Raw genomic sequence first — 26,351 nt, forward strand, 5'->3', positions numbered from 1 at the left:
CAGTATAACTAAAAAGAATAAAAAATTTAAAAAGGACTACAGGAGGCATCCAGTGCCTGTGAATGACTGAAAAGGAGATGGGCTATGTGGCCTTCTGTCCTTACATACTGACTGAAAATTGTTAGTGTTTTCTCAAGACTTGTGCATCCCTCTCACATAGGTCCCGTCTTCCTTCTTTATGTGGTTTTTGCTCCAAATTATAATCTCAGATAAAGGTACACATATATATTTTTATTTTGTATATGATGCATTATGTTATATATAGTGTTTGTTACAGATACAAAGACTTACAGGCAGATCTAAATAAGTGTTAGCATCATTACTGTCACCATGACATACTTAGTTTCTTTTCTTTAAGCTCAGTAGTAAATGATTAGTTCAGATAATAAGAAAATAACTATTCCTGTTGAATGTCTGTGTTATGTTTTTCACCTCTTATTCAATCTTAGAAATTATTTGTGTTTTAGATCAATTACAAACACAGTTACATTTCTTCTCATGTTTTGACTAGTATTTGGATAGTTTTCTTTTTAATACTCTGCTTTACAGATTGACAAAATTCTATTGTAATAAACTCAGTTTTTTAATAGAGCCATGAGTTTTCAGGGTTAAAAAATATGAAGTGGAACAGAGACTTAAATGCATATTCTTTTCCTGACTGAAACTACTTTTGTGGTATTTTATGCTCCTCATGGCATTGTGTGTCGCCCTCTGCAGTAGAGGGAAGGCAATTGCACTAATTGTATTGCCTGGGTATAAGAACTTGTATTTCTCCAAAGTCCTAAGTCCAAAGCCTTAGGCTACCCATTTTTCTGCCTCTAGGATAATCAGTGAATATAATTAAAATAACTCTAACCATAAACACATATCCAATGAGAAATTGGGACAATATTTTTTCTAATTTTCAAGTCCATGTACAAAAAACGAATGCTACATCTATTACTCATAAATTAATATTTTTTAATATTTCTTTTACTTTCCTGAAAAACAAAATTCTAAGAGTCTGAAGACTGTATTATTCTGGTGAGTTATTTTATTTTATAAGGGTGTAAGAAGGGGAAATGGAACCATATATTTATTTTCAGAGCTGCCACCAAGTAGATTTTTGACTCACTAGATTTCAGTCTTCACATCTTCCAAAGAAAGAAATTTAAATAGCTTTTCTCTGAGTTACATTCATGCATGAAAATCCCCAAATTAAAGATGATTAAATAAAGAGGATTAAAATATGGAAATTCCGAAACATACTGAAAGTAATACTGTGAAGACATGACAAGGTTTTATGAGATAGTTGTAGAATTCTTTTCTTACTGTCATTTAAAAATGAAATGCTTGCTGCTGGACATGGTGGCTAATGTCTGTAATTCCAGTGACTCTGAAGGCTGAGGCAGGAAGATCTAAAGTTCAAAACTAGACTCAGCAATTTTGCACCCTATCTCAAATTTATTAAATAAATAAATTAATTAATTAAAAAGGACTGGTGCTATAGCTTAGTGGTAAAGTACTAAAATGCCCCTAGGTTCAGTTTCCAGTTCCACCCTCCAAAACAAAACCCTAAATAAATGATCAAAAGGACGGACCCTGCGCCTCTTAACAAGACCTTACTCCAAAAACAGGGTGTCATCCCCATACAGGCATGGCTGGGGCATCTCTGACTCTCTGCTGCCCTCTCATGTTTCAACAGTCTTTATCTCTGGCAAGTACTGCCTGCTGAAGACCAATGCAGGTGAGGCTTTCTCTAAGTAACTGAGGGATTACTGCAAAGGTCCAGTCATTACTGTGCAAAAGTAAAGTCATTAATAGAATATGCCAGAAAAGCCAATGAACTTTAATTAGCCTCTGCTACTTCCACTCTTCCTGTTTTTGAATTACCTTAAAGAACAAAAAGTATCACACATTGGGCAGGATTGTAAAAGGAAAGGCTTATACTACCCACCACCTGGTGAACTTTCTAAAACTTATCTCCTTGAACTCTTGCAACCACCCTGAGAACTAAGTACATACAACTCCATTCTTCAAATTGGAAAATAAAGTGAATGCCACACATCAGCTTTTTGTTATATCACACTGAAGAATAAAATAGCTCATGGGCTGGGGTTGTGGCTCAGTGGTAGAGTGCTTGCCTAGCATGTGTGAGGCACTGGGTTCAATTCTCAGCACTGCATATAAATAAACAAATAAAATAAAGATCCATCAACAACTAATAATTAAAAAAAAACACATCTTCAGTAGTAAATCTTTTTTTAAAAAAATACTATTTTAGAAGCCATATTTTAAAGAATTATTAGGTCACTTTAGATCTATGTAATTACCTCTCATAAGTAAAAATAAAAACTGGCAGGTATCTGACATGTTTTAACTCTATTGGTATGAAGTAGAACTTCTCTGTGTTTAATATTTATCAAAGTAACAACAACAACAACAAAAAAAAAAAAACCCTGGCCCTGGCATGATGGCACACACCTGAAATTCCAGCAATTTGAAAAGATGAGGCAGGTGGATCACAAGTTGGAGTCCAACCTCAGCAATTTAGTGGGGCCCTAAGCAACTTAGCAAGATCTTTTCTCAAATTAAAAAATAAAAATAAAAAGGACTGGGGATGACATTCAGTTGTGAAGTGCTCCTGGGTTCAATCCCAAGTACCAATAAATAATCAAACTTGAAGTGGGTAAAAAGGTATTATATGTTCTATGTGACTAATTTTCAGGAAATATTATATGACATATAAGTTCTTAATTATTTTTTACAGTTAAAGAATTGGTTTATGGAAGAGTTATAGTGAATTATTTTTTTCCTTCAAAAAACTAGCTCTCAAAAGTAAGTTTTTAGACTCTGAAGAATAATCTTATCATCTCAATAAAAAATGCACTAACATCTATGACAGTGATGAGGGGAAAGGACACAAAATTAGGACAATAGGAGGTGTCATTTGGACAGGTCCAAAGCAAGTGTGTCCCTGTGGGCCATTTTGGGGGATCCACACACATTACTCTTATGATTCTGCATCCTTGTCTTTCTCTCACTCTTCCCTTTTCTTTTTAATTTCTGTCCTGTTCCTTTCACTGTCCCTCATGATGGGCTGAATGAGTATGGGCATCTCAAATTCACATTGACATCCTAATCCCCAACATGGTAATAGTTGAAGGTAGGGCTTTGGGGAGATAATCAGGTCATGAGCGTGAAATTAGCACCCTTTTAAAGGAATCTACCCGCTTGCCCCCTTTTGACCCTATGAGGATATAATAAGAAAGACAGGTCTGCAACCTGTCCTTCCCCAGAATTCAAACACATTGACAAGTTGATCTCAGCCTCTAACACCATAAGAAATAAATTTATGTAATTTATAAATTTATGAGGATAATCTCTGGTACTTTTTATAGAGTCTGAACTGACACCCCTAGTTTTATGAACAGAGTAGGTCAGAGAAACCAAAACAACAAAACAAAATTTACCAAGATGTATTGAGTGCTGACACTGTTGGGCACCATGCTACGGTAAAAGTGAACACATTAATTCACGGCACCTACCAATGGTGATCTTACTGCATAAAGTGGGATCACTATTTTATATATGGAGAAACCAAGGCAGAGAAAGGTATGCAACCTGCTCAGGGCCATACAGCTGTCATGATAGAGAACAATTTGAGTTCTGGACAGGCAGCCCACAATTTTAATCACATCTCTGTAGATCTATGAAGGACTCCTGCAGGGGAGCCTTGAGCTTGTTCAATATAACCCTTTGGGCTAGTGAGGAAATGAATTTAGAAAACCCTGTTCCTCCAGATTTTCAGCAAAATTTCAAAGATGGCTGCCTTGATTAATAGGTTGCCTTTCTGACTTAAAAACAACAACAACAACAAAACATCCACTTTTCTCATCTCCTCAGTACTACTACAGATATATAGTGAGCTTCGAACAGGAGGAAATAAGCCTGGAGGGAAGAAACACATAAGTACTACCTTTTCTTATCTGAAGTCTAACTAGTGTCAAAGACTCAACCACCATTACTATTATTGTTTAGGTTTTAAGGACTCACTTTATCAGAATGGGATGACAGACAGGAACTTTTCACTGCTCTTGCCATCATCCCCTCACATTCCAGACCCTCTTCCCACCTTGGTTTGCAATATTTGGACAAGAAAAAAGACTTCCGTTCACTAGCCAGGCAATTTCCTGTTGGGCTTTGTGAGGAGTCCAGCTGCCATGCAGTTAATGACAGCTAATTGCTCTCCCTTCCTACATGGGATGTTTCTGTAGTCCTCAGGTCAGGAGTTATTGGGTACAAATGAGGCCCCATTAGCCTTAATTGCCCAATTCCATTGTCTCTTAGTTCCCTCTCCAGGGCTTCATTCAATATTATGTAAAAGTATCTGGGAGCTTCTATGGGGTTTCTCACCTATGTGTAAGATCATGTCTCTGAGTGCAGCTGGTCATCTGCCAAGGTGGTTTGCAGCTGCTCTGTCCACTGAACACCCAAACATCTTGTGCAGGACACAAAGGAGTTCTACTAGTGCCTAAAGTTGTTCTTCTGGGAAGATGCTGCCCATCTGTGAGGCAAGTTCATATGCAACCTCAAACTAAAACAAAACAAACAAACAAATGCCAAGAGACCAAAATAGCACACATTGTACTCAAACCAAAATGTCAGTCTTGCTTATTGCAAAAGTGGGTGGGAGGAAGGTAGCTCCTGTTCACAGGGGTACCTGTAATTCCTGGAATAGGGCTGGAGACCAGGTTCAATGTGGTTTTTGTTCCTAAAATAACTTATTCTGGTACTTGGAAATTCTTTACGGTTGGTCTCTTGGTCAATGTCAAGAACAAAATTGGTAAACCATATGTATACTATGAAATGAATATATATATATACACACACACACACTATGAAATGACAATGGAAAGTCATTACCAACAAGATTTGTAAAGTGAAACACGGAAAAAAAACAAAAAATGTAATAGTCATTGAAATACAAGTGCTATTTGGTAGACTTTCAGATAAGAAGATAACATTAACTACTGTTTCAGAATCAACTCTGATGTGGTGACTACAAAGGCAACCAGTTGACTGGACATGACAAAGTTAAATTTCAAGCAATGTGTATTCACTAAAAATTTAATAAGAAGCTCCTTATTAAGGGTTGGGGTTCTAAGAAGACACTTGAGTCAAGATGAAGTATTGGTCTAATTTGGAGAGTATGTTAATTTTCTTTTGGTAATAATTTTAGAAACCATAGGTTTTCTTTTCCAGGCAATTATTTCAATGAATCAATTGGGGTTTTGAGAAATGATTAAATGAGGTTCAATTTGGTTTCAGGTTCAGCAAAATGAGATCATTCATTCTAGTTTTGGTTCAGTTCAGGTCAAGTCTCCTGGTCAAATCAGACCAATAGGCATTGGGATAATATATTTTTATGCCTTTTCTTTCCCTCATCCTTTCTTCTACTTTTCTTTCCCAAACATTTGTGGACCTGAGAACAAATGTGACTCCATTTTTTAAAAATAAATAAATAACACAGCTTCTACCTCAAGGCCTGTCCTAAGGAAGGGGGCCTGACCCTTGTCCTTGGAAAAACCCACAGAGCACTCCTAAGCGCATACCCACCCTGCTGAGTTGTTTGTAAATAACAGGAGAGGTCTGACTCAGTTGGGCTAGGTGAGGACCCATGGCAACCCCCCTAGAAACCTCCAATCAGCATGAGACAGGGAAAATACCTGGGATGCCAGATGACCCCCCAGTAGTTTATGGTGGTTGATAACATGTTGGGAAACCATGTAGTTTAGCACGTACACCCCTCATCCCTTAAACTAATCAGTTCAAAGGAATCCCCCTCTTGTACTAGCCAATCACCCTTACCCAACTTGCTCCCACCAGTGAATGTGCTAATCAATGCTAAGAGTTGTTGTCTGATTTTCCCGAGATATGGAATGAGTTGCTGTGTGATGTTGTGACACATAGAGTATCCCCCCAAAACCTATCAAATCTCACTGAATAAAGGACCGGGACTCATTCCCTGGGACCGCTGCTTGGGGATCGGTTGTGAATCCAGGCTCTAGCTTGCAATAAAGACTCTTGTGTGATTGCAACAGATTCGGCTCCTGGAGGTCTACTGGGGTCTCATGAATCTGGCATAACAGACCCTTTTCTCATCACACTGAACTTTTCTGTATTGTGTAATAACATGTTCTCTCCCCTCACAAGTTGTATTTATACTCAGCAACCCAAGTTCCCATAAGAACTACTGGAATAGTAATATGTTCCTTCCAGCACAAAACACATATTTCTCTTATTTATACTTTTACTTTCATTAAATTAGACTACCATATATGAAGATGAAGCAGATAACCAAGCCTGGAACAAAAATAGCAGATATTCTGAGGGTAACTCTGTCTCCCGAAACACAAATGCCTAGAGCAAAGCTGAACTGAGTTCCAATATAAAGTCAAGTGGTTAAGAATGGGGTACATTAGAACAGGTTTTCCAAGGAACAGCTTAAATGGAAAAAAATTGTAAGACCAATGATAGTGAGGATAACATAAAGAAGAAAAAAATTATTTCTTTGACATTTTAGAATTGGAGTATAGAATCAGCATTACTGTGATGATGACTATTGAAAGATACATATTCTTCCTGGACACAAGAAGAATAAGTCCGAAGATCTCTCTTACCTGTTATAGTGGCTTTGTTGATGGACGGTTGGTTGCACATTGGTGATCTTCTGACAAAGAGAGAAAAATACAAAGCAGTAAGTATGTGGTCCTTGTTGATTTGAGTAGGTGCTGAGTCGTTTTAGATATGAACTTTTAATTTTAAGGATTATTTTTAAGTTAGGAGATGCAGATTTCCTTCAGTCAATTCTTGGGGATCCTTTTACTATATCTCAGATCATATGTATCAATTTTTTTAAAAAGTTAAGTCTCATGGTGATAGACATTGGGGAAGATTATGATGTTCATGTCACAGGAACATGATAAAAGTGGAAATTCTTATTAATTGACTATATTCAATTAAGCTAGGGTTTACAGAGCTAACACAGACTTTCTGAATTTAGAAAAGTAGTCAAATTATCACTGTTTTCCTTAAAACAGTGCTAAGAATCTTTGATTTTGACATAAAGCCTCATGATTGCTCATACATTATCAGAAGTGCATGATTCTTTCTAAAGTATCTTAGAGAAAGTATTTAAATTTTTTTCCTATTTTCTTACATTGAGAAACATTTCTGATACAAGTGTTAGAGAGGTATATTGACAAGTTGTATAAACATATGCTATAGAGATTTTAGAACTATTGTAAATCTAAGGTATTTAAATAGATTCCATCTAGTATTCTTTCCTATTTTTTAACAGATGTTTGCCAGGTTCCACAAGATGATTATAAATACCCTGAGGTTAAAAAACAAAACAAAACAAAACAAAACAAACAAACAAACAACAAAAAAAAAAATATATATATATATAATGATTAACTCATATTCCCTTCAAAGCCCAGCGTGAGCACACACATACACACATACACACAACCTCATCTATTTTACAGATATCCCTAAATGTATCTATTTTTAAAGTGTTTTTAAAGATGGCAACAAGTTAAAAGCTATCAATTATATATATCAACAAGTTAAAAGCTATCAATGTATCTGGTATTAAATCAGTGCTCAATAAATTATGTTGAAAAGAAGATCATTTATGGATTGTCCAAAGTTTTTTGGAATAGAACTTTATAAAATCGTTACTTATAATTGATAGCTTTTAACTTGTTGCCATCTTTAAAAACACTTTAAAACACATTAAGGGATATCTGTAAAATAGTTGAGGTTGTGTGTGTGTGTGTGTGTGTGTGTGTGTGTGTGTGTGTGTGTGTGTTTCTTCTAGTGGCTACACTTACTTAATAAGCATTAAGTGTCTGTCACACGCTATACTAAATGAGCACTTTAAATTAATTATCTCACTTAACCCTGACAAAAAGCATCAAGGCTGGTAGAATCATTGTTCTCATTTTACCAGTGAGAAAAACAAATCTTTGGGAAGTTGAAAATCTGTTCCAAGCCAGCAGAGATTTGAATCAAGGTAATGTGACTCTAGGCTGCACTCTACTCTTTGTCTTAACTTGGGATGCTTTTGTGGGAGCCAAATGGATAACCACACAGATGTGCAGTTGGCAGCAGACTCTCTAATGCTGAAGATGACGGCTATCCTAGCAGGTCTGGGGGAAGCTTACAGAAAGCCCTTTGGTGTTTTGTAATTTCTCGCTAGTTCTATTCAGTGTCTGGCTCTGGGTCATTGCTCTTATGTTTATTGGTGTCAGCTTGGGATTGAATTTTTGTGTTTGATTGAAAATACACCATGATTCACTTCTGACTTATTTTAGTTTTTTTAAATTATGAAAATAAAAGTCGAGGCTGGGATATAGCTCAGTGGTAGAACACTTGCTTAGCATGTGTAAGGCTCTGGGTTGATCCCCAGCACTATATAGAAGTGAGAGAAAGAGAAGAAATTAAAAATATAAATTTGAACTTAAATGTTTTATTTAAAAAGGTCAATGTTTTAAACTGCTGCTTTGAAATAGCTCTGTTTTCTATACTAGTAGTTACCTTCTTGCTGAGAGTTTGTTATTCAGATGAGTTCGGGGATATTCAGGATGATATAGTTATAGACTAGAGTTTATTCAAATGACTTAAATATTGATGTCTGAGAATGTTTTTTAGTTCTTGTTCTGTGAAAATTTTGAAAACATTGACTTTTGTCTGGGAAAATATAAACAAACATTTATCATTTTCTATAGTTTTGGAAAACCAAATGGTTGACTTGCTAATTCTCATTTTATCAATCTTACTACTGACACTTGGGAACTTGACATCTTGATAAGTAACAAGCAGAAAATATTAATCACTGGATTCATGGTAACTTGACAGATTATTTTTAAAAAGAATGAGTCACAATTTATTCTTGGAATAAAAAGTCTAAAGGGCACAAAAAAGCAAGAAGATCACAAGAAACCATTAGTGGGCTAACACTAGAGCTCTTGGATGAGTTCTTCCTAGACACCAACCCTAAAGCAAATAAAAAAAAAAAACAACAACAAAAACAAAAAACAATTTCTTAGATGAGTTCTTCCTAGACTCCTTTCCTAAAGCAAATAAAAAGGTAGTCGGTGAAAGGCAGCACAGGTCTTCTTCAAATTCCAACAGTGAGCTTGGAAACATTCTAGTGGCACAGAGAGTGCAGGGCAATTGAATCCTGATTCTTTCAGAGTCATCATGCCATGTACCAGTGACATCCTCTTTGCTAATACCAAGCACAACAGAGTCCAGCTGTGTGGAGATTGAATTCTACTATTCCGACACCCCAGGAAGCTGATTTGGTTTGAATTAATAAAGGAGGTACAAATCTGCATTGACCAAAAAGGAGACCATGCACTGGCTTTCACTTAGAGTCTACCAGATGATATTGTAATTCAATGTCTCCATGGGCATTGCATAGTTAGTCAAAGCAGGTGTAAGTTCAGGTGTTAGCTATGATTTTTCACTCCCTCCTTTCCATTTTAATATATTCTGTGCCTGAAAATCAGTTGAGAACCTCTGCCTTGTATAGAATGGGCCTGAGGACATTTCTTTGGAGATAGAAGGGCCAGTGTGATACCTTCACACCTGTTTGATTCAGTGTCTATTATATTAAATGCTTGCACTCAGGTGACCACATCCAAAGGAAATTTACAGGGCATTAATTTCTTGTTTGCCTTTTAGAGACAAGACCTCGATTTCTTACTGAAATTTGAGACTGCAAGTTTTAGTGGCAACCAATAATTTCATGTTTCCTTCAGAGCTAAGAATTTCTAGAAGGTTAAGTTTGTACCCATAACCTACTGAATAGCAAAGGCCTCAGGGCTATTGAGGTCAGCCTGATGTTTTACAACTTATGACCATGTTGTATAGACAACACAACTGGAGATAAATGGTTTCTTCATGGCACACCCTCAGGCTTTAAATGCTGAATGGCCACTTTACACTTTCAGTCAACAAGCATTTGCAGAGATTTAGAAATGAGGTGTCCCCCAAAAGTTCATGTGTGAGAAAATGCAAATGAGGTTAAATGAGAGCTGTAACCTAATTAATAACTTAAACCACTGAAATGGATTAACTGGGTGGTAACTGAAGGCAGGTAGGATGTGGCTAGTGAAGACTGGTCACTGGGAGTGTGCCTTTGGGGTTTATATTTTGTCTCTGGTAAATGGAGCTCTTTGGCTCTCTCTGCTTCCTGTTGGCCATGTTCTGAGCTGCTTTCTTCCTCCACATCCTTCTACCATGATGTTCTGCCTCATCTTGGTCCCAGAGCTCTGTGGTCAGCCATCTGTATACTGAGACCTCTAAAATCATCAGTGAGCCCCAAATAAATTTCCCCTCTTCCATAGTTTGTGTCAGGTAATTTGGTCACAGCAATGAAAAATCTGACTAAAACAGAGGAATTATTCTGTGTTCTGATAGGCACTGGGAATACGATTGTGAACCAGCCACACCCCTGCTCTTGGGGATCTGACATTGCTGAGGATCAACCAGGTGATCAGGCAAGTGGGACACAGGGAGAAATGTGCTTGAATAACAGGATGCAACCAGGCACAGTTGGAAAGACATGCCAGCCAGATAGGGCTGGTCACTGTGGGTCTATATCTGGCAGTGTGAAGGACGTGCCCCCAAAGCAATTATATTTAAACTGTGATGAGAAGAATGAACCAGTTAGTCAAGTGGAAAAGAAGAAAGAGAAGGTAAATGTTCAAGCTGAGGGAAAGACAATCGGCCCAAGGTTCTAGGTTCCATATCAATTATTTGTGTTGTGGCACTTCCACTATTTTTTTTTTTTTAGAAAACCTTTCTCTATCACAGGAAGTACTTGCCTAATGGCCATAGCTTCTTGTTAATCAGGGAAATGTGGATTGTAGAAGTAAACTATGTTATTATGAAGTGGAAAAGTTCAGTTTTTTCATGTTCTTTAAGAAGTAGTTATCTAGTATAAAATAATATAGACTCAGATATACCATAATCCCTAATAAGTTTCTACTCACTGTCCTCTTAATATTGATTTGATTTTTTGTTTTGTTTTGGAAAATTCTTCCAGGCTGATAATCTTAACAACTTTATTATAAATAATACTTTAAAAAATAATATATTAGAATAATAGTTTATCAGTTTCTCATTTAATTTTGCAAAATTTACTTCCTTCTTTTTGATTTTTTAGATTTATCAGGATCCTCCAATTAAAAAAAATGTAGTTGTAGATAGACAGAACATCTTTATTTTATTTATTTATTTATTTTTTAAATTTTTATGTGGTGCTGAGGATCGAACCCAGTACTTCATGCATGCTAGGCAAGCACTCTGTCACTGAGCTATAGCCCCAGTTCCAAAATCCCCCAATTTCAAATCATTTTCCATTTCAAGTTTCCCTCTCCCAAACACTTCTATTGTTATTACATCAATCTTAATTTTGTTAATTGCCTCTGAATGCTGCTGCTCAGAGAGTCAATGACAGCAGGAGAATCAAAGATCTTTGTTGAGATCTGGTGTTTTTCCAGTTAATTGTTGTCTTAGAATTAACAGTATGACTTTGAGATATCATTAAGGCATGATGAGATTATTTGCCTGTGGCTAATTTATGAAATAAGCCAAAACTATAAAGTTACTTTGAGTATAAATAACTGGCTAGAAGACAAATCACGCCAGGTAATTTCTGACAGAATCACCATGTTGATTTCTCATTCTGTTTCATTCCTGATGTTAGAATCACCACTACACTGTATTTATAGTGAATTAGCAGGGTATCATCTGATGTCTTGTTAATGTCCATGGTTAGATAGCTTGGCAGTGACTCAGAGAAATTTAATATTTTGTCTTGAGTTCAATTCAAATTGAGATGACATTCTTTAAAAGCTCAGCAAAAAAGAGGGAATAAGGACCAGATGGGTATACAGCGGAGTTTTAGAAAACCTTTAAAGAAGAATTAATACCAATACTTTTCAAGTTATTTCAGGAAATAGAAAAAGAGGGAGTTCTTCCAAATTCATTCTATGAGGCCAAAATCACATTGATTCCGAAACCAGACAAAGACACTTCAAAGAAAGAAAACTACAGACCAATATCTCTGATGAACCTAGATGCAAAAATCTTCAATAAAATTCTGGCGAATCGGATACAAAGACACATCAAAAAAATTGTGCATCATGATCAAGTAGGATTCATCCCTGGGATGCAGGGATGGTTCAATATACGGAAATCAATAAATGTTATTCACCATATCAATAGACTTAAAGATAAGAACCATATGATCATCTCAATAGACGCAGAAAAAGCATTCAACAAAGTACAGCATCCCTTCATGTTCAAAACATTAGAAAAACTAGGGATAACAGGAACTTACCTTGATATTGTAAAAGCTATCTACGCTAAGCCCCAGGCTAGCATCATTCTGAACAGAGAAAAATTGGAGGCATTCCCTCTAAAATCTGAAACAAGACAAGGATGCCCTTTATCACCACTTCTATTCAATATAGTTCTCGAAACACTGGCCAGAGCAATTAGACAAACGAAAGAAATTAAAGGCATAAAAATTGGAAAAGAAGAACTTAAATTATCACTATTTGCAGATGACATGATTCTATACATAGAAGACCCAAAAGGGTCTACAAAAAAACTACTAGAACTAATAAATGAATTTGGCAAAGTGGCAGGATATAAAATCAGCATGCACAAATCAAAGGCATTTCTGTATATCAGTGACAAAACTTCTGAAACAGAAATGAGGAAAAACACTCCATTCACAATATCCTCAAAAAAATAAAATAAAATACTTGGGAATCAACCTAACAAAAGAGGTGAAAGATTTATACAATGAAAACTACAGAACCCTAAAAAGAGAAGTAGAAGAAGATCTTAGAAGATGGAAAGATATACCCTGTTCATGGATAGGCAGAACTAACATCATCAAAATGGCAATATTACCAAAAGTCCTCTATAGGTTTAATGCAATGCCAATCAAAATCCCAATGGCATTGCTTGTAGAAATAGATAAAGCAATCATGAAATTCATATGGAAAAATAAAAGACCCAGAATCGCAAAAGCAATTCTGAGCAGGAAGTGTGAATCAGGTGGTATAGCAGTACCAGATTTCAAACTATACTACAGAGCAATAGTAGCAAAAACAGCATGGTACTGGTACCAAAACAGGTGGGTGGACCAATGGTACAGAATAGAGGATACAGAGACTAATCCACAAAGTTACAACTATCTTATATTTGATAAAGGGGCTAAAAGCATGCATTGGAGGAAGGATAGCATCTTCAACAAATGGTGTTGGGAAAACTGGAAATCCATATGCAACAAAATGAAACTGAATCCCCTCCTCTCACCATGCACAAAAGTGAGCTCAAAATGGATCAAGGACCTTGATATTAAATCAGAGACTCTGCTTATGATGGAAGAAAAAGTTGGCTACCATCTACATATTGAGGGATCAGCCTCGAAATTCCTTAACAGGACACCCATAGCACAAGAGTTAACAGCAAGAATCAACAAATGGGACTTGCTCAAACTAAAAAGTTTTTTCACAGCAAGAGAAACAATAAGAGAAGTAAATCGGGAGCCTACATCATGGGAACAAATTTTTACTCCTCACACTTCAGACAGAGCCTTAATATCCAGAGTATACAAAGAACTGTAAAAATTAGACAATAAGACAACAAATAACCCAATCAACAAATAGGCCAAGGACCTGAACAGACACTTCTCAGAGGAGGACATACAATCAATCAACAAATACATGAAAAAATGCTCACCATCTCTAGCAGTCAGAGAAATGCAAATCAAAACTACCCTAAGATACCATCTCACTCCAGTAAGATTAGCAGCCATTATGAAGTCAAACAATAACAAGTGCTGGAGAGGATGTGGGGAAAAGGGTACTCTTGTACATTTCTGGTGGGACTGCAAATTGGTTCAGCCAATTTGGAAAGCAGTATGGAGATTCCTGGGAAAGCTGGGAATGGAACCACCATTTGACCCAGGTATTGCCCTTCTTAGTCTATTCCCTGAAGACCTTAAGAGAGCGTACTACAGAGATACTGCCACATCGATGTTCACAGCAGCACAATTCACAATAGCTAGACTGTGGAACCAACCCAGATGCCCTTCAATGGATGAATGGATTAAAAAAATGTGGCAGTTATACACCATGGAGTATTACGCAGCACTAAAAAATGACAAAATCATGGAATTTGCAGGGAAATGGATGGCACTAGAGCAGATTATGCTTAGTGAAGCCAGCCAATCCCTAAAAAAACAAATACCAAATGTCTTCTTTGATATAATGAGAGCAACTAAGAATAGAGCAGGGAGGAAGAGCAGGAAGAAAAGATTGATATTAAACAGAGACACGAGATGGGAGGGAAAGAGAGAGAAAAGGGGAATTGCATGGAAAAGGAAAGAGACCCTCATTGTTATGAAAAACTACATAAAAGAGGTTGTGAGGGGAATTGGAAGGAAAAACAAGGAGAGAAATGAATTACAGTAGATGGGATAGAAAGAGAAGATGGGGCAGGGGAGGGGGATAGTAGAGGATAGGAAAGGTAGCAGAATACAACAGTTACTAGTATGGCATTATGTAAAAAGGTGAATGTGTAACCGATGTGATTCTGCAATCTGTATTTGGGGTAAAAATGGGAGTTCATAACTCACTTGAAACTAATGTTTGAAATATGATATGTCAAGAGCTTTGTAAGGTTTTGAACAACCAATTAAAAAAAAAGAAAAAAAAAAGAATAACTTACTTGCTAGGCGCTCGGTCTTGCAAATTACTTAATGCAGCAAAATTGTTTTGTACAGTTCGCAGGCTGGCTAAGGCCTACAACAGAAAGAAATTCTTGAGATGTCTTTAACTGGGGTCATCTTAAATGCAATTAAGAATGGTTTGTTAAGAGGAAATCTGATAATGCTTAAAACTTAATTTCATATACCACTAAAGAATCTACTAGCACTTAGCAAGGCTTGTATGCATCCATATGAAATCCACAGAGATCACACTGTCAAAATTTTCCAGAAATCCCTTTTCATTATCTACAAATGTGGTCATAGCAGCAGCAGTCTCCATAGCATTCCTGTATTCCCAAGTCACTAACACAATTTCCCAAGCAAATATGTATGTTGCATCTTATGCATATATGAAATAGTGTAGTATAAAATACTAATGAAGCTTACTTTAAGTATAAAAATAAAAATTATTCCAAAACTCTCTTTAAGAATTTACCAAGAGGGCTGGGGTTGTGGCTCGGTGGTAGAGTGCTTGCCTAGAATGTATGAGGCACTGGTTTCAATCCTCAACACTACATAAAAGTAAATAAATTAAATAAAGGCATTGTGTCCATATACAACTAAAAAGAAAAAAAGAAGAAAGAAAGAAAGAAAAAAGAATTCACCAAGAGTTCCATAATTTGCAGTCAGTAAACTAAGTAAATCTTAGATCGCTTTTCAGCTTTGCCATGTGTCTGTACCAGCTAGTGCACAGATGGTCTTTTCCTTGGTTAAGACTGTGAATGACAAGAAGTCCCCAAGAAGGTATTTTCTCACATAAAATGCAACTGCTCTCTCTCTCTCTCTCTCTCTCTCTCTCTCTCTCTCTCTCTCTCTATATATATATATATATATATATATATATATATATATATATATATTTATACATACATACATACACACACACACACACACACATACTTCCTGGAACACAGAAAATACTCAATAAAATGGCATCGTATGAAGAATACCTAGATGAAATATATCTACACATATGACAAGGCAGGAAAACGATGCCACCACCTCTGATAGCCCCCTTTCCTAATTCCAGTCAGACTAGAAGGTGGCCAAGGAATGGAAGTGAGCCTAGGAGAGAAAAGTTGCATGAATCTACTGCCCCTGGCTTTTTCCTAGAATGGGCTCATTTCCTCAGGGTGAATCCTCAATTAGGTGGAATTATAGGTGTTCTGGATGTGATCCAGAATGCTAAATTTATCTAAAATGTGTCTTGCTAAGTACTAGGGTATTGCACAACAAACCAGGCTGCCTGAATCTGTTCAGTATTAATGTGTGAACCTGAACAAGTTATGTAAGCCTCTCCTTACCTCAGTTTTCTTAAATACAAACTGTAACTGATATTTACCTGACAGGATTGGAGTGTGAATTAGAAGAAATGACAGGTTAGGTGTCAAGAAAAAGCATTCAGTGTGGGTGAGTTTATTGGGGTAGCATTTCACTTGATTAATGATCTGGCACACACACAGGGAATTTATTTAGTGACTTAGCAGTGTTACTACAAGGGGCCCCCCAAATTCTAATTGCTCTAAGGGCTCCAGAATTGTCTTCAGAGTTTTTTTTTTCATCTGGCATGGATCTAGAGTCAGTTTATATTTTTTTCCAAGACAAAAACGTTTCAGACTTCAAAAAACAAAAACTTGACATTAATTTTTGTTGGTCAAAGGAAGTTTGTGCATTGGGATAGTGACCTACAGCATTTCCCCTGAAGGAATCTGTGGTGCTTCCTAAGGAGCCAACCATGATTAACTCAGTCACTGGAAAATCCTGGCTCATTACCACACATAAACAACCCACAGCTCTGAAAGGTCACACTGCCTATGACAGAATATTCAAATAGCTAACTGCTGACATCAGACTACGATGTCTTTCAACAGGCATGGAATCTTGACTGATGCAGAAATAAATTGGATAAATGATCCACTGTCATTAAATCATGCAGACTTGATTTATATTTTAAGATGTGAATACTGAACACATTTGAAAAGCATTTTAAATAAGATTATTGCACCAGCTAATCGATCCCTTTTCTAGGCAAAAAATTTATTTTCAGAATTCTGAGGATTTTATCATAATATGCTGTTGTAAATTCACTGCATTTGACAGATGGTAAATAGAAATAATATTGCAGGTAAATCATATTCCATGATCATTTAAGAGGAAAGTAATTCATGAAAGGAAACATTAGTTCATAAAAGAAATATTTTCTGTAGAGAAATTTTGCCTGTGTTATAATAATAAATATATTAAACTGGATTATTTTTTTGGATTTTAAGTTTTTTATGTATTTATTTTGAATAAATCATACATTTGCTTGCTGTAGACTTTAAGTAGAAACATAACTATCCCGCAAAAAGTCTCATCTCAATAATTAAGCCAAAATCAAAATTACTGTTATTTATGCGATAGATGAACATGGAAAGGGATACTTCAGTGGCATTAAAATATTCATATCCTTCTATTTCTTAAACTGTTCATTATTATTATGATGATCATTTATGCTCTGTATAATCACTAGATATATTCTTTCATATGTATGAACTATCTCAAAACAAACAAAAAATAAAAATGGAAGAAAAAGTTCCCCCATCCCAGTCCCTCCTTCAGGTATCCAGTTGCCAGTCCCTGAGACTGACTTTGAGGTTGTGTCTTACAGTTTGCTTTTACAAACACTGCTGTAGTAAATAGCCCTGAGGATACATCATTCCCTGTGTGTGCAAGTCTTAAGTCACTGTGGCTTTCTCTCTCTCTCTCTCTCTCTCTCTCTCTCTCTCTCTCTCTCTCTCTCTCGTAGGACAAGCAGTATTTTATAAACTTTTAGATTGTTAATTATTATCCTTAGCCAAAGTATAAATAAAAGTTTCAGACAGATTTTTTTAAGGGGTGCTTCCTGGGGAATCTTTATCCTAAATATCACTGGGTTTGTCTTTGCAGAACACAAAGAGGTAGGTAACTGTTGCTGGGGAGAAGAAATGGAAATAGTTTTACTGGAGCCCTTGAGTTAAGGTTCCCTTATTTTTTTGCTTTTGTTCCAGGGCTGCTCTCACTCCCCATTATTTCAGCTTTGTAAGATATGTAGTCAGAGCTTTATTGCCCCTATAATTTTCTTCCCTTCTTAATGTTGTTAACCAAAGAAATCCCTGAGGTTTCTTCCACGTGGCTCAGTTGCAGAAAATTAAGGTCACTGCTTCTCTTCTTCTCCTACAAGTACAATGTAACAGAACAAGATAAAAAATACCTCCGGAATGATGAGAAACATACACACCTTAGGAAAGAAATACTGATAGTACTATAGAAAAATTGTGGACAGAGATGATCCGTACACTGGCCTGTGGGATGGGATGTTATTTATACAGAGTTCTCAAACTTCTTTATGTGCTCTTAAACATCTATTGATCAGTACCAAAATTGACAGAAAAATGTGGACTTCATGAATCAGTAATGAACAGCCTCAAGGAGAGTTTTGAGGATTGTTTTTCAATTCATGTATACTTTATGCCACTAGGTGGCGGTAAAACACAGACTGAGATTCTTGTGGGTGGGTGTATCCTGTGTGAAATGAAAGTATTCCTGATCCAGGTTTTAACTTCAGAAGAAATGCTGGAGTCAACCTAGAATTATGTACAAGATAAAAAGTTTATTTTGATAGAAAAGAAAATCTCTTTTGACTTATGTTTTTGTTGAACCATATAAAATTGTTTTGGTTATGTCAAAAAGTTATTGACAATTTCCTATGAATGACTGTAAGAGTTCAGATATCTAGAAAGATGCTAGTTGCCATTTATATTAATGAAGTCCAAGGAAATGCTGGGTGAATAAAAGCACCTGAAACGAGACCACTCTTTTCTTCCATTGCTTCACAGAGAGGGCCCGGAGGGTCCAGCAAACTTGGGGACTGTGATGAGATCATAAAAATCTCTGTGGGGTGAAATATTTTAAAAAATATTGGTAATGTCCTACTACTATAATTAACGTTCTACAGTATTAATAACTACTATATTGTTTCCTAAAAGTATTCTGGGTGCTGTATTTTGGTTAGAGAAGGCAAAAAATGTGGGTATTCCTGCCTAGTCTTCATGGATTGGGCATGTCTCTCTAGACTGACTGATGTGAGGCACTCCACTGGGAGTCAGGATAATGTTTGGGTGGGGGTTTCCTGTCATTTGCTTCATCAAAGATTCCACTTCTTTCAATACTACAGACTTTCAGATGAGAATTCCAAGAGATTTAGAGTTTTACAAGGTTGTCATAATTGCAAACAGTGGAATTAGAAGGCCAGAGACCGCTGACTCCAGTATTCAGCAGTGTTGTGCCTCCTTGGTGCTCTTGGGCCTCCAGGAACTCTGGCCAAGTTGTTATCCTTGTGGGAGGAAAAGGGCAGTAGGGTCATTCTCAACACTCAAGTCTCTGTGCCGAAGGAAATACTCATACCAAAACAGAATTTCACTTTTGAAATTGAAGTATACAAACTAATTAAAGTTGGAACTTTTTCTGGGGCTCAAAGAGATTCTGAAATTATATGGAAAAGTCTAAGCCACCAGAGGTAGAAGACAGTTCAGGTTGACACCTAGCCAAAACTTTACTCTAACAGTGTTCTTCACATTAGAATAAAACATAGAGGGATTTGTAAGATCCTTCCTGAAAATTAGGCCTAACCAAGATGTTCTAGGTTCAGCTCCATCCAAACAAAATGGGATATATCTTTTTGTGACTTCCTAAATTCTCTTGTAATTTAGTATTTAATTCTTTTCAAAACCCAAAAGGCCATAATTTAGAAATAATAGGGCAGGATCCTTTCAAGTTTCGGGGCTGCACTCAGGCCTAAAGAAATGGGTTTTCAAGAAGATGAAGATGAGATGAGTTGGAGGAAGGTCCTTGACCATTTTGGACAATAGTGGCCTGTTTTTAAGATCATAAGGAAAGTCTTAACACCCAGAAAAAACAAACCTAAATGGATAGAAAGTAAGAAAAAAATGTGAGCAGTAGTTGTTTGGGGATTGTGAATTGTGGGACATTTTCTTCCTTTTGCTTATATTAATTTTTCTAAAGTTTGTATGCAGAAACATTTTGAGAGCAATGTGGCTCTCCCTGCAAATTTTATTTTATTTTTAATATTCTTTAGTTATAGATGGACACAATACCTTTATTTATTTATCTTTATGTGGTTCTGAGGATCAAACCCAGTGCCTCACCCATGCTAGGCGAGTGCTCTACCTTGGAGCCACAACCTCAGGCCTCCCTGCAAATTTTCACCAAAATTTAGTGTGAAATTATGAATCCAAAACATAGTAGGAAGAGGGTATGATTCTTTGGCCTACTTGATGAGACATTTTTCCTGAGCAAGTTGGCTAAAATCAGTTATGGTATAGCAGAACAAATAATGTTGGCATAACTTCAAACAATATAAATATATTACATTTTTGGAATTATAATATTTAACATTAAGTGGTAAGTGCTCTGCCCTGTATTACACACTCTTTTTCTGAGGAGATGGCAATTAAGTCAACAATGTATGCCAGTTGGGCCCAACATAGCTTAAGAAAAGTCCAGGCGCTAACTGGGCTTTTAGTCTTACCTGCTTCTGCAACGATACCCCATCAGTGCTAAAACTGCTCAGTATTAAAAAGCCTTTTCTTACTTATATTTTAGTACAGCTTCCCAGATCTAATACTCCAGGAAAAATCCATTTATGAAAACTGTGGTGAAGCCACTTAAAAAGAATTCACAGCCCCCGGGGCAACGACCACCTTCTGCAAGGTGAATGAGTCCCTCAGTTGATGATAAGTAAAATCTCCTTAAGTATATTTCAGATTATTTTTAGGCATCAGATATATCTGAATATTACAAAGAGTTAGTTTATATTCAAAGTTCCAGTTTCAAGGGTATTAATCATTGTAAAATAAAATTTATGGCTAAATGATGTTTTGTATATAAAATATGTATAAACGTCCCAATATAGAGAAATTTGAGTAGTTGTTTTGGAGATTATAGGTACACTATAGATGTCTAATCATGTAAAAGGCTAGACTTCTTTAGAATTTAACTGAAGGCAGGAGCCAAGTTAAATTTATTAATCTGTTAGAGATTAGTAAATATTACTTGAAATAAGAAGCCAAGATATTACATACAGATTTTTTCCATTTTTTACAACATACTTAGATTTATTTTTCTTACAATAATATCTAGAGATTTTAGTTTTAGCTAGCTACCTGAGTAAACTCATGATGGGATGACTGGTTCTACATTTAGTGATGGTTGTTTATATTGTTTTACCCAATTTTGCCTGTTCATCTAGCTCTCAGCTCTTAGTTATACAATTATAAATTCTCAATAGGAATTAATTACAAACTGGTTCATTAAAAGTTTGCTATCACAAATATGATTAAAATGTAAGAGTGTAAATTTTTTTGACACCGAAATACAAGCACTAGAAAGAATTCATGATCTCCAGCAAAAAGACTTGAGCATATGGAATGGATGATGATCATCATCTGTTCTTAATTGCCTGCATTATTATTTTTTTAGTTTTCAATGGACCTTTATTTATTTATGTGTGGTGCTGAGAATCGAACCCAGTGCCTCACATATGCCGGGCAAGTGCTCTACCACTGAGATATGACCCCAGCCCACCTGCATTAATTTTTAAAATCACCATTAGACATTTTATTTATAAATTAATAACAATTGTGGTCTAAATTATTTTAGAAATTTGTAAAAAATTAAAACTGCAATTATAATGCAAATTCTAACATTATTATTATTCATTTAAAAAATTATACCTAAGATTACATTTAGAAAGAAAAGAGCAATTTCATCTCTATACAATTAAACCAGTTTTAATTAAAATTTAATAAACATTAAAATTTTTAGAATTCTTGTGAATATTTTGCATGACCAGTATTATTTTAATCTTTTAACATCTTATGAGGTGGGTACTCCTGCAATTATAATTTAACAGAGGAGGAAGTAAGACTTGGAAAAGTTCAGTGCCTTCCTAAAAGTCATTCAGAAAAGTTAAATGAGTTGCTCAAGGTGCTACATCTATTTCTGACCTACCTCTAGTTATAATTTGTATAACTTCTCAGCACTGCTTGTATTTCAACATTTAAACATTTTTTTCAGTCAGTATTGATTTTAAATCTGCTTCATGACCCAGTTTAAATAAGTTTCATCCTATTTGTCCCTAGTTATCTACATCAGGGGCTGTCAACTTCTCTTACACACAGTAAAAATACTGTGGCCTTTGAAAAATAAAAATTCTTGGATTTCCAGATTATTTAAAATCCATAGGCATGCAAGCCTGGGCATCGGGATGAGAGCTCTAGTTGAGTCTAGTTTGCATCTAGGGTTGAGAATCATTACAGTACACTTCAAATCATCTTATCACCTTCTTGCATCTATGTCATGTCATCAAAGTATTTTCATGATTTGTATGCTGTAAAACAAACACAGATCACTGGGCTAAATCTTTGTGCCAATGACACATGTATAAAGGAGTAAATAAGGTATCAGGTTGAACTGTATGATTGAATTTCAAGCAATGATCATGTACCTCATTTTATTAAACGTAATTTAATCCACAATATAGCCTTCTGCTTCTAATGCCTATATCAGTTAAGAAATATGGGCCTATTTATGTTCTCTATATCTAGGGTAATTTGTTATTTGAAGCAAAGACAATCTTTGGATCTACCACAGTTTAAAGGAAACAGATCTCTAGGGCCAAAGTCACATTTTCTAGCATTGCCTATGAATTACTTGGATGAACCACACTATTTGTATTTATAATTTCATTTACTTTAAAACTAAATCGAGCAACAGATCAAATCCTCCCAAACCAATTTCCAAATCTGTGAGAAGTCGGCCTGCTCACCGAGGTATGCTTACCTGAGCAAAAGGAGTCACGATCAAGTCATCTCCATGTCTGAAAAATAAACAAAATCCCATGTTAGAAGTCATGGACAACTCTATGACTAGTTTTAATCAATATTCCATGTTAAGTTCCAATGTTAAGTTTTATAAATCCCCATAGAGAATTACAATAATTCCATCCTTATTCTTCAGCACATGTTCCTTTCAGGCGCTGGGTTGAAAATGCATCTTCTTGGATTTTGAACCATTATCCAGCTACTTAGGTGAAAAGAGGGACTCCGTCATCCATCAGTATCACTGTTGCCTTTTAGGGCTAACAGGGTACACCATGGTACAAACAGTTCCAGTGCTGGGGCCTGGGTTTTACTCTTGCCTCTTAGTATAATTATTAGTCAGGGAAGCTGTGTAAGGAACCAGCAGCCTCGGTAGCTTTTGTGAGAGGACCCTGGCCCATGTATTTGAAGATGATTAGCATTGCGTGTTATGCATCATCCTCTGGAAGTGTTGGACAATCCAGGAACTATAGATGACATGGGACTGCATCATATACTAATAAAAACCCCATGAAACTTTTCAACTGACTCATGTCTCAGCCACCATAGTTACAGGGGAATGTTACCCCATGTGTGCTGTTGCTATAGCAACCTCAGCCACACCAGGCCTCCGATATAGGAGCAAGGTGTCAGCATGACGTGGCTTGGAGGGATAGAGAAAGTCAAGAAAAGTTGTGCAATGTTCTACTTAGAAGAAAGTGAGAAACTTGGGCCTGCAATTCTTCCTTGGTATTTCCTAGCATAAATAGTTCAACAGCAGCATGTGCCTATCTTCATGGGTTATTTCTTGATCTAGACAGCCAAAGCTCTTGAATCAAGTGTAAGCAGTTATTCTGCACAGAAAGCTTCCTGAACATTACTTTCACTGAAAATAGTGCAACTTACCTGTCTGTTTGCTCATGCACAATCTGAAAAGAACCAGAGTGACCTAAAGCAACACTTACGAAATGTGGTACAGCATAAAGAGCACGGGGAGAATGTTCGCCATGGATCATCAATGGCAAAGAGACTAATTGCTGTGGTCACCGGCAAATTATACAGAGCTCTTGAAAGTCAAAATGTGGAAAATAGAAGAAAAAAATGGAAAAACACTTCAAAAGAGGCATGTGTCATTTTCCTTTCCATTGGTTCCAGAATCACAATTTCAAGGGACATCTGTTATTCTTTTATTCATAAAATCCTACGTGCTATGAAGTTTGGACATCAAGTTTTACCATCATTTCATAGAGGAAGCAACAGAGGTTCAAAGGGATCAGAAGGTCTAGAAGCAAATAAATGGTAGCTCCAGGATGTCAGTCCAAAAAGGTCTTCTGAGGCCAAACCCAGAAAGGCTCTGTCCTAGAAGAATGGCCCAGAGTGAAGTAGGCTGGTGTACTGAAGCGGTAAGAAAGCCAGTGTCCCAGAGGCAGCTGGCAAGAGGAGACAAAGCCAAAGAGGCAGAGGAATCATCTGAGTGAGGAAGAATATGACACATTTGAGGAGCTACAATGCATAGCTGAGTGCATGAAAATGCATTGCAGGGTAGGAAATGCAAGAAGAGTGGCAGGTGGTGAGCCAGGCTGCAGATCACTGAGCCCTTGTACATGTAAGAAAAGCCTGGGATTTTACTTTCTGATGGGAGTGAGAGTTGGGAATTCTGACCCCGCCATGTTCTAAGTATATACACTTGTGCAAGTTATTAAACTTCTCTTTCTCTTGGTCTCTTCATCTGTAAAATGGAGATGATAGTCCATACATAATGTTATTTGAGGATTAAGTGACTGATGTTCAGGTATTCAGAATGTGCTTAGCCTAAAATTCGATAAATTTAGTAGTCTATATATAATTAGTAATAGTAATTATTATTTATATTCCAATGGCTTTTGCTTTCTTATGAAGTTAGGAAATTTAAAAGACTCAGAAAACTGATACTTAGTTAAGAACTTTTAAGCCATTATGACAGATTTATAAGGGACTTAGAGTTTTGAAGGAGCAAAACTGAAAGCAGAGTAGGCAGTGTCAAGAGTGGAGGAGATGAGGACCTGAGTCAAATCAATGGTAACTGAGAGAGGAAAAGTGACAACATTATGGGCTTTGTAAAAGAACTTTAAGGAAAATTTGAGACATACAAAACTAAGGGGGATGCTATTATGGTAGGTACATTTTATGTACAATGTCACCAACTATCACACAATGATTCGGGTAAGTGGTATATTCCCATCTTACAGATGAGAAAAACTGAGGCTCAACCTGGTTAAAAGACTAAACCCAAAGTCACACATGTAAGAATACTCAGCCACACTTGCTCCTTATGATTTCACTAGTTCACTCCTATAGGACAGATTAAAAATAAGGACCTACAAAAGGTAAAAAAAAAAAAAAAAAAAAATAGGAAAATAGTACAGTAATCTAGTAAAAGAAAAAAAAAGTGAAAACTACAAGGCAAAACTCAAAACGATGTCCAGGGTTGGACAACTGCATTTCTTCATCGGTCCATCATTCTGACCTTGCTCTCTGAGGGTTGATGACAGGCACAATTTAGGGTTGCAATTCCGCCTATGTACTCACTTTGAAATAGTAACCTAACTCTTACAGAGCAACTGAGAAATACTTGCAGATGCTCCAAATTTTTCTGAAAGCATGAGTACGAGATCCAGAGCTAAGCATTTTACCATTTGACATACACAAATACACAAACACACACACACACACACACACACACACACACAAATATCCATTCAAAGCCAATTGTTTTTATAAGTAGTGAACAAAATAATAAATTTAGTGTGTATTAGTTTTTCTTTGTTAGAAGTTCAAAAGGCAAAGACTATTTCAACAAATTTACATACATTCAAGACACTTCAGTGGTTTCTATAAGAAAAAGTGTTATTTAAAAAGCATGATTCTGGGCTGGGGTTTTGGCTCAGCAGTAGAGCACTCGCCTTGCACATGGAGGCCCTGAGTTCAATCCTCAACACCACATGAAAATAAATACACCACATAAAAATAAATAAATAAAGGTATAAAAAATAAAAAGCATGATACCATGACAGGAAATATATTACACAATGAGAAAATTACATGTGAAGTGTCTCCTTGATTTGGCAATTGAAGAGCTTTCAATTTGCTTCAACACGTGGCCATACTGAAGGCAGTTCAGATACCCAGAACAAAAATAATATGAAATCCAGATATTGTCCCAAGCTACAATCTTTTCTTTCATTTTATTCTTTATAATTTCCTGACCATAAAGTTAATTTTCTAAGAGCTAAGTCATATGGATCAAGGCACATAATCATTCTTAAATTAATCCATGTTAATAAATCCTTTAGTTTGGAAGTGCATCACAGTGGATTTGAACTAGTCAAAAGGATTGCATGTTTGTTAAAACACTTAATTTTTTCTTTCAATCAATTTCATTCTGAAACTTTGTAAAAGGTATATTTAGAATATACAATATTTAACATAATTTATCCAACTTCCTTTCTTTTCCTGTCAAAGTATAAAGAAAGACAGTTGTAATTTTAGTGGAGATATGTCATTTTTTAAAATTGCCCAGAAATTCTTTCTGCCGAATATTTCAAGTTTGTCTCATTTTAGTAATA

General features: G+C 36.2%; 1 protein-coding gene across 1 annotated transcript in view; it reads right to left on the minus strand.

Moving 5' to 3' along the window:
• The window catches only part of LOC144251366 (3',5'-cyclic-AMP phosphodiesterase 4D-like), a 198,115-nt gene that overhangs the window by 151,951 nt on the left and 19,813 nt on the right, over positions 1 to 26,351 (minus strand). Inside the window, 3 exon segments of the mRNA XM_077794341.1 lie at positions 6,663 to 6,712; positions 14,809 to 14,882; positions 22,730 to 22,766. Of these exon segments, the coding sequence (XP_077650467.1) occupies positions 6,663 to 6,712; positions 14,809 to 14,882; positions 22,730 to 22,766 (161 nt within the window).

This window comes from Urocitellus parryii (genome assembly GCF_045843805.1).
Source record: "Urocitellus parryii isolate mUroPar1 chromosome 13 unlocalized genomic scaffold, mUroPar1.hap1 SUPER_13_unloc_13, whole genome shotgun sequence".
Classification (NCBI taxonomy): Eukaryota; Metazoa; Chordata; class Mammalia; order Rodentia; family Sciuridae; genus Urocitellus; species Urocitellus parryii.